Source organism: Papilio machaon, chromosome 26 (genome assembly GCF_912999745.1).
Source record: "Papilio machaon chromosome 26, ilPapMach1.1, whole genome shotgun sequence".
NCBI classification, from domain to species: domain Eukaryota; kingdom Metazoa; phylum Arthropoda; class Insecta; order Lepidoptera; family Papilionidae; genus Papilio; species Papilio machaon.
This window is the reverse complement of record NC_060011.1, coordinates 4,231,141-4,247,261: the sequence shown is the minus strand read 5'-3', so window position 1 is coordinate 4,247,261 and position 16,121 is coordinate 4,231,141. Positions and strand designations below refer to the sequence as shown.

The window sequence follows — 16,121 nt, the reverse complement described above, 5'->3', positions numbered from 1 at the left end:
AACGCGTCTTTTCCGGTACTCCTACTCCTTAGGCGTTGTCCCGAAATGCTGGAAGACTGCCCTAATTCACCCGATCCCTAAAAAAGGCGACAGCTCGGATCCAGCGAACTACCGGCCCATTGCCTTAACCCCTTTGTTCTCCAAGATAATGGAGTCTAGCATTAATTGCCAGCTTATGAGGTACCTGGAGGAGCACCAGCTCATAAGCGATCGCCAGTACGGTTTCCGTCAACGTCGCTCTGCTGGTGATCTTTTAGCGTACCTCACTCACAGATGGGCTGAAGCCATTGAGAACAAAGGGGAGGCCCTAGCGGTCAGCTTGGACGTAGCGAAGGCCTTCGATCGGGTGTGGCATAAAGGGCTTCTTTCGAAGCTTTCTTCCTATGGGCTTCCCGAGAGACTATTGGCCTGGATTGCCAGCTTTTTGGAGGGTCGGAGCATCAGAGTCGTTGTAGACGGTGCATGCTCAGACCCTAAACCAATTAATGCTGGCGTCCCACAGGGCTGTGTACTGTCGCCCACTCTCTTTCTTCTGCATATCAATGACTTGTTACATCATAGTAACGTCCATTGTTATGCAGACGATAGTACGGGCGACGCTTTGTACACGGCCCGAGCTAATGTTTCTCGGGATAGCGTCATCGAGTACCGGAATAAACTTGTGTCCGAACTGGAGACCCTTCTGGGGAATATCTCTGATTGGGGGCGACAAAACCTTGTCGAATTCAACCCCAAAAAGACACAAGTTTGCGCGTTTTCCGCCAAAAAAGAACCCTTTGTCGTCAACCTTAACTTTGAGAACACTCCCCTGGTTGCCTCAGCCAGCATTGGTATCCTCGGCGTTGACATATCGAGTGACGTCCAATTCCGTGGTCATCTGGAAGGGAAGGCCAAGCTGGCCTCTAAGAAGCTTGGTGTCCTAGGGAGAGCGAAGCAGTATTTCACGCCAGCCCATCGCTTACAGTTATACAAAGCGCAGGTTCGGCCACATATGGAATACTGCTCGCATCTCTGGGCTGGAGCTCCTAAATACCAGCTTCTTCCTTTTGACCGCGTGCAACGACGTGCCACTCGAATCGTCAATGACCGGGGTCTTACCGATTGGCTTGACTCACTGGCTTTACGAAGGGATGTCAGTTCCCTTTGCATCTTCTACCGCCTTTACCACGGGGAGTGTTCCGAAGAATTGTTTGGAACCATACCTGCCGCCGAGTTCCGTCATCGCACGAGTCGACAGAGCGCCAAATTTCATCGCTACCATCTCGATGGGTGGCATTCCACAACGACGAGGTTTTCACGAAACTTTCTACCTCGCACAGCCGCGTTGTGGAATACTCTGTCCTCGGCGGTATTTCCAAACAGTTACGACTTAGGGACCTTCAAGAAAAGAGCGTATACCTTCCTTAAAGGCCGGCAACGCATCTGCGATTCTTCTGGCGTTGCGGATGTCCATGGGCGTCGGATCAAATAATTCTCGGTCCGTTGCTCGTTTGCCCCCTTCTCGTATAAAAAAAAAAAAAAAAAAAGACATATTTCCTCGTCCTATGCGTCGCTTTCCCCGACCAATGCACATCCCATTCCCATCCCTTCCTTACATGTAACACACACATACATTCATCAGACAAAACGCGGAAAGCTTCCACTTCACGCCAGTCTTTTATGTGGCCGTGGTAATTCACCAATCGAGCCGACCAATTCGTACAACAGATTTATGTTTCTGACTCTACCACTGTTGTGTACCAACACTACATAAGGACAGGTTGATGATTATTAATAGCAATATACAATTATGGTACGCTTCAGATAAGAGGAGCATGAACATCCGTCAAATACATAATGAATGACATCTCTATCTCTAAAATCGGTCAAGGCTATATGAGAAAAATGATAATTCGGATGTAAACATTAAGATATATCTAATTATAAAACACCGAACAAATACATAGCGTCGTCTCTTTCAATCGCATTGAAAAATAATAGACCGAAATATGTTTATGTAAAAGTTTTCCTGCGGTGGAAACTTACTAAAACCTATAAAAAAAATGTACAAAGTTATTTCAATGACAAGGTAGTGAAGTTCTACGGTAAAACACTTGCAAGATATTATGACAGACGAACATCGAAGTGTAACACATTTGTAGTTAACATCAGATAAAAACCGAATATTACCCAGCAATGCGACATTGTACAAGTGCCAGGTGGAATCTGGCTGAATGCCAGACAACGTAATGTCAGAGAGTACACAATGATTTTTATTATCACCACAATAAATCAAGATTATATTCGGTATAGTAACTTTCAGTTGTTTACAAAGTTACTGAATAAACATTCATTACTTATCCCAATGATGTAATGAGGCCTTTTTTTGCAAATCCTAATTAAATTTACACCCTTTCTACATATAACCGGAAAATCGTGTAGACCGCCCGTTTATAATTTGTCAAGGAAAATCCAAATGGAAAAGTTTTGTAGAAGTTTTCTCTGTACATTTAAGTAGGAACTGACTTTATTTTGTACATATTTGGCTTTTTATTATTTGAATGTAATCTAAGATCTTTGTAAATAATATGAACGTAAAATTATTGAATTAATAACTTTGGAACTAAGTTAAAGCCGACTTTAATAAGAGAACATCTGAAGCTTGAAAGTTATTCTTCGAACTTGGAATTATTATTTATTATGTAGGTCTGAAAGTTTCCAAGGAGGCTTTCGTGCTAAATTTAATATAACGTATGGCTAATTAATTGAATTTTACCTTGCACATTATATGAACTTATATTTTCTTTATAGAACGTCGGTGGCTTCATCAATAATCATCAATAATTTTATTTTTTACCGACTTCTAATAGAAGAAGGTTCGGAAATTTTTTATATGTTTTTTTTATTTCTACCACATTACTACGATTCAAACCATTTTGTACCACGACATTATATAATAGTGTACAAAAGTATTACATTTGCAATTTGCACAAGTGTAGAATATATCGTAAAAACTTTGTAAAATATATAATACAAGTATGCTCCTTTAAAATAAAAATCCTTTTCACAACATACATTGTTTACTTTTCCCACTTTATTACTAAAATCATAAACACAAGGTTTCCACAACAAAGTAAACCATATCCGACTTTACTCGGTCTCGTTAAAAATTCTTTGCAAACTGCAAATATTTCTTTTAAGTCGAGTCTTGTAGAATGTTGTAAATGTTACAAAGAGCTCTTTGTCTTGTAAAGTATTTAAAAGAATCAAGAACTGCATCGTGACTAAATTGTTGAGTCAATTTTTATATCTTGCAATAATTTCTTCTAAAAGGCGTTTACAGTTTCAAGTAGTTTTCGAATATACCAACTCTGATTTGAAAAGACTGCTTTTTTAGATAATGTATATTTAAATTCGGTTAAAAAATGACAACAAATTCTCTAGTCTCGTTTAGGCAGGGGTTTTTTGTAAAAAAGATTTGCGATGGCAATTGTTGCCATACAAGAAAAGTGATAATTTGAGATAATTCATAAAAAAACATTTAATGCATTTAAACAATTATCCTATGTCCTTTTCCTGGTTCTAAGCTACCTGCCCACCAATTTTCAGTCAAATCGATTCAGCCGTTCTTGAGTTATAAATAGTGTAACTAACACGACTTTCTTTTATATATATATATAAGATATAGTATAGATATACATTAAACATCAAATACTCCGCAACTTTCTGTCTGTTCATATCAACTATATGTCTTCCAAACTTGTTTTCAAATTATCGAAGTAACCAGGTAGTGTATAAATTGGTAAAGTTTGGACATTGATACGATATGGCATGGCGCCAAAAGATAAACCAATTTTCAAATATAGAATAGGTTGGGGAGAGTTGACCTTAGGTAAGATGTTATTTATTTTCCATACTCAATTAATGTAGCGTGTATAAACTTTATTTTTTAATCTAATGGCTCAACAAACAAAAGGGTAAGGTTTTTCATCTGTTATGTGTATGTCCGTTCTGTTGGAATCTATCTATATATATAAAAGAAAGTCGTGTTAGTTACACTATTTATAACTCAAGAACGACTGAATCGATTTGACTGAAAATTGGTGGGCAGGTAGCTTAGAACCAGGAAACGGACATAGGATAATTTTTACCCCGTTTTCTATTTTTTTTTCCGCGCGGACGGAGTCGCGGGCTACAGCTAGTTTTATATATTTATATTCATATTCAGTGTAACTTTATACTTCTTGACAATATTAGTTAAAATTGTTTGGAGCAAATCGCGAGATTTTGTTCAAAAGACAAGTGACAGTAGTAGTGAGGGGGACGTAAGCGTTAATATTTTAGCAGGTCTAGTATTGAGCCAATACACCGGCACAGTGTCGATTTTCTTCTTAATAATACATAAATATCTTAATTCCAAAGTTTTCCGTAAAGCTGTCGAAGTTATCTATCTTACAAGTTCTTGCAAGTTCTCTAGCATATTTAATAAAAAATATTCCTGACATTCAAACTAAAAGTAGTAATTAATCAGAAAGTAAAAGAACACTTGACACTTACAACTTTATGAGTAAAAAATATTTAAACAGTCAAACCACCCACCCTCACCAACCACTTCCCCTTCCCACTCTTTTCTTATAAATAATGGATAGGAAGGGAAAGTAGATAAGACGGAGGAGGGGAGGCATAGGAAGAGGATATATCCTCTTTCTATGCATTCCATCCTCTGTCAATTAAAGGTAGGCATCTGCAATTGCGGATGTCTATGGGCAGCGGTTGCTTCACTATATAGGCGTATTCAGGTGACCTTATGATATTAAAAAACTGAATTACGTATATACTATTTACTACTCTTATGGTACCAAATTATTGAAAAGCAAAAAATAACAGCATGTAAACAACAATAGCGGACGATTACAATCTCCTCAGGTCAAAGAATCCTTTGTAAATTGTAAAAGCCAATTTCTTTGTGAACTAGAAAAATGCTGTTTGACGCAAGAATTTCCAGCAACAGCGAAGCAATTCTTGTGTAGATTATATCAAAAATTCCTTACTAGATTCTTGTTTGAGAATAATATTATGTGCACTTTCATAGAATAGAAGCAGTTCTTTACAAAAAGGGAAAAATGTATTTGATAAAATGAATTTTTTTTTTTTTACATGAGGGTATTTATTACTTTTCATCAGTCAAGCTTCTTAAATCAAGAAAAAGTTATAGCAGTTATTTCAAGAATTTTACAGAATAAGATAATGTTTTCTATTCAAAAAACTTGAATCAATATTTTTATTATAATTTTAATAATATAAATATTATTTTTAAAAAATATACAACATAATATGTGGTTTAATTATTCATTAAATATTTAGTTTAAAAACAAAACTACCTTATTTTACTTAAACCAAAGATATTTTACCAGCAAACATAAATTACTAACCAATTCCGCACTTGTCGACCGCGGAAGTAATGCTCAGAAACATCAAAAGTTTTTCAACGACAGTCTGCTGGCATCATGCCACACTGCAAAGGTAACACCTGACACCGAAGTGAGAATCCATCCACTTATCTTTTTGTTCATTGCATGATTGATTTAAGTTTTTATAACACTAAAAACTTGGCATCTCTTTTTTTTATAAGAGATGAAGAGTTGTTCATCGACGCCCATGGACATCTACAATACCAGAGAAATCGCTGATGCGTTGCCGGCCTTTGAGATACCTAGAACCGGTCCTAGAACCGGATTCCTTGTTAAATAATCTGCTTCTTGGTTCAAATTTCCTGGATTATGTTTTATTTTGAAATTTTATTGTGACAAATAATAATTCAGATCACGTAGTTCCTCATCCGTTCTAGCCTTGATGTTCATATAACGTTTCTGCCTACGTTTTGTTACAATTAAACATTTTTCATTCATAAGTTATAATTTTTGTCTTTTATGCGTCCTTAAATAATCGGAGTTATTTTACAGCCAATGCGTATAATGCCTTACTAAAACCTATGATATAACTTACTAAGCTGGTAAAATTATTAGAAAACAGATTTTTAAGTTTATCGCATATAAACAGTATTTATTATTTGTTGAATTTATTAAGTACTAGCTGTCGCCCGCGACTCCGTCCGAAAATATAAAAAAAAACTTTATTAGTTGCCTACGTGTTTTTCCAGACTATGCTTTACATCTATGACAAATTTCATGAAGATCCGTTGAGCCGTTCCGGAGATACCTTCACACAAACATCCATCCATCCATCCAAACATTCGCATTTATAATATTAGTAAGTAGGACTAGTAAGATAAATATATTAAGTATGCCTTTGTCATTAATATTATACGAATTCTTAAAAATTTAATTTAGTTCTAAATTTAATTTAGTTTGAAAATATTGAATTAACTTAGTTATTGAAGCAAGTTAAAATACCGTAGTATAACTTACAATCTGCATTTCGCATAACTTCGCTACAAATTACAAAACAAAAGTTATCAGTTTCCCGAGCGAGATATTTCATAACAATATTAACCAATGGGAAGTTTACAAGATCTGTTTGGCAGCGGTGTAGGCTCTACTATTATTACGTAAGTTTTGTCTTGGTGAATGTTTGCACTTGAGTATGAAACATACTTCTTGCAAAGTTTTGGTCGTAACATTTCCGGAAGCTTCAGACGATCGTGTATATATGTATTTCGTACTTTCATGTGAGCTATTATACAATATATAGCTACGTTGCAGCAATGTTTTCGAAATATTGTGATGCTACGCCGTAGCAAAGACTACTGTAACATGTAAATTAGTAAAGAGCTACAGCATAGCAAGTTATACAGCATTTCAAGGAGCTACGCCGTAGCTAGTTCTACGAAATAGGACGGTAGCACGCCGATCATGGTCTACGATAATGCCATGAGCTACACCGTACCTTAATACGAAGAATACCCCTACAAGATCTACCAAGTTGCATAAGGCTACGCCGTAGCAAAGCCTACGAATTATACAACAGTGACCATAAAAATAATTAAGTCTAATACCACGTACCCCATTCACTTTAACCGCTTACTCTGTGTTCTTTGATACTTAACCTCGTTGCGTTCCGGCCATTACAGCAAAGAGCCGCTTAAAGAGAAGACCAACACTTAATAGCACTCTAATACCCTCTATGAAAGCTTTCAAGGTGCCCCGCCTTAGAACAATCCCGTAAAGCTCGGTGGAAGTATCGCTTATGCCCTTACAATATCATAAGCGTAATATTCAGACGTTAGCATTTGTAAGCACTAAGCAATGCTTTTTTCGAATATATATACTAACTAGCTTTTACCCGCGACTCCGTCCGCGCGGAATAAAAAATAGAAAACGGGGTAAAAATTATCCTATGTCCTTTTCCTGGTTCTAAGCTACCTGCCCACCAATTTTCAGTCAAATCGATTCAGCCGTTCTTGAGTTATAAATAGTGTAACTAACACGACTTTCTTTTATATATATAGATGTGTTTATGTTTATTATTCCATTTTTCGACATTCTGTAGACATTAGTTAAGTTTCCATTGTAAAAAAACTTCTACAAAAACATAATTATATCATTCCTCTTTCATGTAATCATTACATTATACTTCTTTTCTGTTATTTTGTTTGAAAAACAAATAGAGTTAATCAATAATTTTTGTTTCGGTATTTCGGCAATGAAAATTGATTTTTACAGCTACACTAGCTTGACCAAACAAAAATGTTACGGTACGGTCAGATTACGAGTACACACAGTGTATACATCAAATGTCTACATTTGATGATCACGAGTTCAGTCTCTAATTGTATTTATTAAGACTCGAGAATCAGCATCACTTAAGCCACGGTGTAAAATCCGTACATATGTAAATATTACAGACATTAATAGACATTTATGTCGGACATTTATGTCATATAGTATATTTAAAGTTCAAGAACCTTTAACGAATAAATTATATAAATAACATCAGAAGCGTTGACATCTTCGTAAATACGACGAAGTAAATCCTATTAAAGTAATGCGTTTTCTACGCTACGGCCTAGATTGCATGTTTCTGTATAACGTTATTAGATTTAAGATAAATCTGCTTTTATTAATATTACTCAAGTATCTCAGTAATTTACTAAATTACAAATTTAATGATAAAACAATTTGTAAAGTTATTTTCTGTACTTAAACAGTTATGTTTTATCTTCTTGTAAGATTAAAACGATTTTAAAGTAAGTAAATGTTTAATAGTTAATGTACTTTGTATTGTGTTCGTCTCTCCTTTTTCCTGTCACTATATTACATCTTCCATCTCTATCATGTAACGAAATGCGTCTAAGCGTGACTTGTTATTTTATTTAAAACTAGCTTTTACCCGCGACTCCGTCCGCGCGGAATAAAAAAATTCACACAAGATAAAAAAGTTCCTATGTCCGTCTCCTAGTTCTAAGCTACCTCCCCATCAATTTTCAGCTAAATCAGTTCGACCGATCTTGAGTTATAAATAGTGTAACTAACACGACTTTCTTTTATATATGTAGATAAAATAAAAAAAATTGTAGAAGCGTATATTGAGAAACATGAATAGAAAAGACAACTAAAAATACAATGACATTAATAATGTGTTCTTTTTTCTACGTTTTAAATTCTCCTTTTTTACTATTAATGCCATTTCACCAAAAATATGTAAAATCTCCTTGAACATACCGGCCACCAAAAGGCCACCGTGAGGGAGAATCTAAAAATGATACAGCCTGTAACAATCGTTCAAAGACTCAATCCTCTTTGCATTTAACTTTTATAAGATATTCTTTACTTTTACAGTAAATTTTAACTAGTGAAACACGTGTATAATAACATTATTGTTATCTCTTTTTTCGCCAGAAAGAATCGGAAGGATGGTAATAATATTAACACAAGTTTTAAGATAGTGTAAACTCAACGTTGCATATCTCAGTTAACGTCAAAAACAAATACAAAGTGAAACTTCAATCTGAGTAGTTACCTCGTTAACGTCACATGTTCGTAACGTGAAGGGGAAAAGAAAGTCGAGCGGATTTTGTCAAAAGAAAACTTGCCAGTACTCTGAACAAACATTTTCACAGCGCGCCTTGTGACTAGCGAGAAAGTTGTAATTAAATTTCAATTTCGTTTTTTGCAACTTGCAAAAGACTTCTTAGATTACTCGACTTTAATTTCCTATTACTTTTACGTTAATTTGTATCTGTTAATTTTGCTTTTAAATTGTAGAATCAAAAAAGGTAACAAAGAGTACTCTTGTACTTTTTTATTTTTTATCTTTCAATATAGTCTGTGAATCTATTTTGCAATCCGTACTTTAAATCATTGAGCTATTCAAATTTTATCTTACGATTTTCATTTCAATAAATCAAATCATACAAAACGCTCTACATTGGTTCGTAAAATGAATTTCACTATAACGAAAAATCTGTTCTTAAATAAAATGCAATTGTAAAATAAATAACAATGCAACGATAAATTCAAAGTATATTAGATTGACGAAACAATTCTCTCAGCGGCAATAAATTCACGGATTGCAACGTAAATCCATTCGGCGATGCTAAAAAAAACAAACTAAAGTCATTTTTCATTCCAAGCCGGTGTGATAAGGTGCAGTTCCACTGAAAGGATGCTCAGATATAGAAATCGCTTAAGCTACAGTTTCAGATAGCCTACACAATTACATCGATTTAGTAGAATATTGGAGTCCATTCGTATACATTGCAGTCTGTCGCTTTCATTTGTTTTTTTTATTATTAACTAATACAAGTAGTGTTGGCTACAGACTGGCGGCGGACGTAAAAATTAAGCCAAAACATTAAATCTAATATATAAAATTCTCGTGTCACAGTTTTTGTCACCGTACTCCTCCGAAACGGCTTGACCGATTCTCATGAAATTTTGTGAGCATATTCAGTGGGTCTGAGAATCGGCCAACATCTATTTTTCATTTTTTTTCTTTTTTTAACTGCGCGCGGACGGAGTCGCGGGCGACAGCTAGTTATATATAACTTTGTGTACCGACCTCACAAAGAGTGTAGAAAGCCAACAAAAAACATTAAGAAATTTTTGGCAAATAACTTTTTATTGTCAATAACAACCCTAGTTTTATGTTTACGAAAAAAAGAAAATAGATATTTACATTTGGCTAATAATAAAGTTTTCATAAAGGCCTTGGTGAAGTTTTAAGTACTGGCAGCGTAGTTTGTGAAGAGGGTACTCTGTAAGTTTTTAAAAATTCACTGTTTGATGTAAGCCTTTTGATGTATATTTTTCCCTATTAAACTTTAAAAAGGATTAAGAGTTTAATGAGTACTCTAACAATTTATTCATTTTCATAGTATACTAGCGGTCGCCCGCGACTTCGTCAGCGCAGAATTATAAGCCTATAAAATTCGCGCGTGCCTCAGCTACCTTTCCATCAAAGTCCTGTTTAAAAAATCTGATCCAGTCATTCCCGAGATTACCCAAAACAAATACAGCCTTGCGGGCAGACAGACAGACAGAAACTTATAAAATTGTTCGTTATCAGCAACGGAAGTACATAATTTGTACGAAATATAATTTTATCATTGATATTACATACAGACACTCCAATTTTATTATACGTATAGATTTAAGCACTAGTAGCCTAATTGGATAAAACTACGTCCTACCCTTTTGTAGTCGTGGGTTCAATTCCTTCCAAAAAGTATCAATTTGGTCAATTTTGGTCGCTATGTTTATCAACGTAGTTTACTTTCCTCAGCCCCTCATTGGACATCCATTTCCTAGGAACAAACTAACTGACTTTTAAATCTTCGTCACAAATAAATCGTCGTAGAATTTTACCCCACTTCACATAGTTACTATCGGTATTCAAAATAAATTGAATTTTCCAATATGTATCCGTTGATTGATTTTTCAATTCAACGCAGCGCAACAATCACGCCCGATCTATCAGAGTGATAGCTTTCAATTAAATCGATTGCGATTTCCAATTTACTGGCTTTATTAATTGTTAAATTACACCGAGCAGTACAAAGTAAAAGAAAACTTATATTTCACCTTAACCTTCGGTTTTCTTTGCCAAGATAACTGTCAATAAAGATATATATTGGAATATGTGTGATAATAGTCATCAACCCTCTCAAATTAATTTAAAAATCAGAGAATTATTTTTCTAATATTGTAATCTAAAATGTTAATTTTTGTTAAGGTATATATACAATGGAAACTTACGGTAACATAAATAATCGACTACTTGAGACAGTTTCATCATCATCATCTCCTTGACCTTGTCCCACTTACGGAGGGTAGGTGCACCAGGTTTCCGTCCTCCAAATCAATCTGTCTGTCGTCATCTCTGTCACCCCCTTCTTGATCATGTCATCTTTCACGCAATTACTTGAGACAGTTTATGAATGTTGTTTATATTATAAAATTAGACAAAATAAAGTAAAATAAGCCTACAATAAGCACGAATGCATCATCAGCTTCCCGTCAAAATCCTGTCAAAATTGTAATTTTTTTTGTTTCATATTACGTACAGTCCAATTTTGATAATTGTAAAAATAAATAATAGAAAGAATCTAAACAGAAAAGCAAGAAATCACATGTAAAATTACTGGCAGCTATTCAAAATAATTTATAGAACAAGTTAAATTCACACTAAAGGCATAAAGCTCGTAAACGGTTTGTGACAGCCTTAAATTTATCGCCTGACCGGGATGTGTAGAACTGACCTTAATTAATGACATCCATTTTGACCGCACTGACTTAGAATCAGCCTTAGATTTAATGTAGTTTAAATTTAAAGTAACCAGCAAAAAGCGGTACTTTAAAAGATATAGCAAATCTTTTTAACTCGTCGTAATATTCAGAATATAATTTTAAAAAATGTTTGAAACAGGAGTCGACATCACAGGAGACCGAAGAGCTGGCAGCTACCTCGGACTAAGAATTCTAGCCATTCAAAGGGGGAACGCTGCCAGTATCTTCGGAACACATAAAGGGACACCTTTTAATGACATATTTTAGTTTTTATGTATTATGTTTAAATTAAATCCATGTTTATTCCTTCATTAAATCAATATTTAAAATCTACAAGTAAAAAAAAATAATAAAAAATATATCATTCGATGTATAGATTACTAGCTGTCGCCCGCTGTTCCATCAGCGCGGAATTAAAAAAACTTAATAGCCTACATGTTCTTCCAGACTGTGTTCTACATCTACATATACCACATTTAATCGAGATCCATTTAGCCGTTCTAGCGATACCTTATAACATCTAAACATTCGCATTTGTAATATTAGTAAGATTAGTATGGGATAAATACATGAGATAAGATATATAGTTATTGCTTTTATTATATACTAATAAATGGCATTACAATGCAGTTAAATTCTAATGAAATCAGATCTACTATTTTTAATAGAAGTATAAAATAGAAATTTAAATTACTGCGCCAAGGAGATTTTTCATGGCTCACGTACCAATTTTCAGCTCTATGCGAATTATTGTTCATTTCATTTTGTCCGAACCTAAAAAAATAATATTAAGAAATGAGTATACATAAAAGACACGCAAAATACGCGCTTGTCGTGGAGTTGCGGAGAACTGAGCCCCTACTACTACTACTACTACTACATAAAAGACATGAGTGAGTGCCAAGTCTCAGATGAAGATGTCGAGAACAGAGCGAGGTGGAGGAAACTGATTGGGAAAGCCGACCCCACCACCATGTGGGATACGAGCTAGGGAGAGAGAGAGAGAGAGAAAGAGTATACACAATCCATTTACGATTTATCTAAAAATAATAAGGCACGTATAAACAATTTTTATATTTTCATAATTGCCAGAAAAATGTCATTTCATGATTGAAAATATGTCACACCAATGTGCTAAATCATGGCTTTTATAGTGACTGTTATATTCGATACAATGTGGATAAGCGAATTAAATTCTTTGAACACATATGCATGCAATACGCATGCATGCATTCATCAATACCAGCATGCACGCATGCTCGTCAGCACATGTATACAACTCTCACGTATTTCCAATCGACAAGCAAATCGCGTATTGAATAAACATTTCCATTGTTTACATAGTTCACGCAATCAAGCGGGCAACTGTAGGCGCAAAAACATGACTAATAAATCAGTAATATAGATGTATGATTGAATACTCTTGCATACTTTATATTCATTAAAGTGATAAAAGGGCATTCAATTAGTCTGTGGTAATTGATTAATATGATATTAATTACCTTTGTAAATTAAATGCAAGTTTTTCATAAATACAAAAGCGATGATTATGGTCCATAAAATCTAAAAAATCTAAAAAAGAATACGCTGTGTCGTCATAAGAGTACAGTCTTATGTTATTTCGCACGTATAGTACAATTCAATTAATATTATACGCAATAAGTTATTTTGTAAACGAATTTAAATTAATTTATTAAAATTTTTTAATGAAGGATGCGAATCTAATGACGTCACATTTATCAAAACTGATTTACCGTACGTTTCTGAAACCAATAAGTCCGTTTAAAACATATTATGTCTGTTTTGTCAAAGATACCAGGTTATGATATGTTTTATACAGGGATTTTGGTCTCAGAAACCAACCAATTAAAGGTTAGAGGAGGTCATAATAAAAAAAAATACATTCGTCTGAAAAGCATTAACCTCCTGTCAGTTGGGAAAAAGGCAATTACTTAAGCTTCGTAAAGTTATTGCCATGTTACAGTATAGTTTCTAAGTCGACATATGGCGCAGTAATCTTGTTAGGTCAATATTTTTTCCATTAATGTCCGATTGAACGCAAGCTCGTGTATTAAATCTCAATTAGACCGCGCCATCACTCTTCCACGACAAGTGACGTACAAACGATACGAACACACTGCTCATAAGAATGTAGAACATATACTATATTTCCAAAAAATGCTGTTAGACACTGTTTAGTTAAACCTGTATAACTCTTTGACTGATTGATATTATTGACATCAACGTGGTTTTATGTTTAACCATAAATATGTATCACCACAAAACTTTCGGTGTAAGAACTTCTTTATTGGTAAAGATAGCATTTCGCAAGTCTACGTATAATAATGTTTCAATAACCATGATTTGTCAAAAATCCGCGCTGACATCTAGAGTCAGGGTATAAAAAGGTTGACGTATGTTTAAGCTAATATTTATTTGAAACACTGTCTATATTTTTTACGCTAATATCTATATTTTTAAAAGAATAAACGAGATTTTGATCCCATTTCATTTTAAGTGATGATATAACAAAAAACTGGTTCATTCTAACTTAGTAAATACCTTTTCAATATACACTTGGTTAATTGAATGGAGAATCGGATAAAGTAATGATTGTGAATAGGATGGATAAAACAAACGTATACAATATCTAGTATCCAAAAATAACTGAATTAGTCAAAAATTGTCACAATAAGCCACATAATAAGAAACACAAAATACAAAGTGCTACTGCTCATTGTAATAAGATCAAAGAAAAGCCAAGTGTAAGTTTAAGATGAACATCGTACTAACAAACTACGCTTATAATTCGGAAAGAGCACCCGTTCGCATTTCACAGAGAACAAGTTGCCCTAATGATTGCTGACCTTTAAAATATGATGGCACTTTGAAAAGAAGTCACCATTTTGACTCTTTTTGTACACATTCTATTAAATCTGCGGTAAAACTATTAAGGAAAGAATATGAAACAAATGGCACTAAATCTTCAAAATATATCAAACTAGCTTTTACCCGCGACTCCGTCCGCACGGAATAAAAAAAATGCACACAAGATAAAAAAAAAAAAGTTCCTATGTCCGTCTCCTAGTTCTAAGCTATCTCCCCATCAATTTTCAGCTAAATCAGTTCGACCGATCTTAAGTTATAAATAGCCTAACTAACACGACTTTCTTTTATATATATAGATTTAGACTATACAAGATTATGTCACAAATATACCCAAAAAAAAAACGCTCTTTTCAGGCAAGCAAATTTCTGAAAAACCTGAAAGATTAAAAAAATAAACACAATAAGAAAATTCTAAACTTTAAACGTGAGCTAGGTATGTCACAATCTTTACGACCGTGTGTATCTTATAAGGAAAAGCCATTTTATGTTGGAGTAAAACTCGCGTGATGGATAGCGGACTCCCGCAGAGTGACAAATACCTCCTTCCTGACGTGTTTACTGTGCTTACTTTACTTTGTTGTAAAATAACTTTATATATGTATGAAATACTAATAAGAATTAAGATTTCTATCGTATAATGAATATTCAAATTTGTTTAGGGAAATAAAAAAATACTAGACCATGTGTTCTTCCAGACTATGTCTATGATCCGTTGAGCCGTTCGGGAGATACCTTCAAACAAACATCCATCCATCTTCCATCCAAACATTCGCATTTATAATATTAATAAGAAGTAAAACTAAGATAATGCTTCTATCGAAAGACGAGATTTTACGATTCAAGAAGCAATATATTTTATACGAACTAAATCATACTAAATGGCAACCTTTTGACCACTGTCTCCACTTCTGTGTCTAGTCAGTACTAACAGTAATAATTTGAGCATTTGAGCAGTATCAGGACTAAAACCGATCAATCACTTTTTTGTTTTATTTATAAGAGAAGGGGACTAACGAGCGGCGGGAACACCAAGGTGATCATTGACGCCCATGGACATCCGCAACACCAGAGGAAATGCAGATGCGTTGCTGGCCTTTGAGAATGATATATTATGTTTTTTTTCATGATGCCAATTGGTTATATACCACGTACTTGGCATTTAAACTTTAAAAAAATAAAACAATGTGATTTATCCGTTGTTTCTAAGCGCCATCGCCCGGCCACCTCAACTGCAGCCGGATGAAACTGTAAATGCCTCTTCAAGGCAAACAGTGACTGCTCAGTCACAAAAAAAAAACATCCGTTGTTCCGTCGCTCCTTATTTATTTATTGATTGATTGTTACAGATGAGGAGCTAGTATTCCGAGACCGTTGGGGCGGACTTACTTTGTTCAACGTGCGTAACTACACCACCAGACTGCTTATGAATAACTCTACATTCGTAAGTATAACTCTATCCATAATTGTACCATTTACAATTCATTTGTCTATTTTATTTTATCCTCA

General features: G+C 34.5%; 1 protein-coding gene across 2 annotated transcripts in view; it reads left to right on the top strand.

Annotated features, from left to right (window-relative positions):
* LOC106708188 (inactive dipeptidyl peptidase 10) overlaps positions 1 to 16,121 on the top strand; it is a 150,173-nt gene that overhangs the window by 120,889 nt on the left and 13,163 nt on the right. For both annotated transcript variants that reach the window (XM_045684523.1, XM_045684522.1), the window contains exon 3: positions 15,962 to 16,056. In XM_045684523.1, coding sequence (XP_045540479.1) covers positions 15,962 to 16,056 — 95 coding nt within the window. The remainder of the gene's footprint in view (positions 1 to 15,961; positions 16,057 to 16,121) is intronic.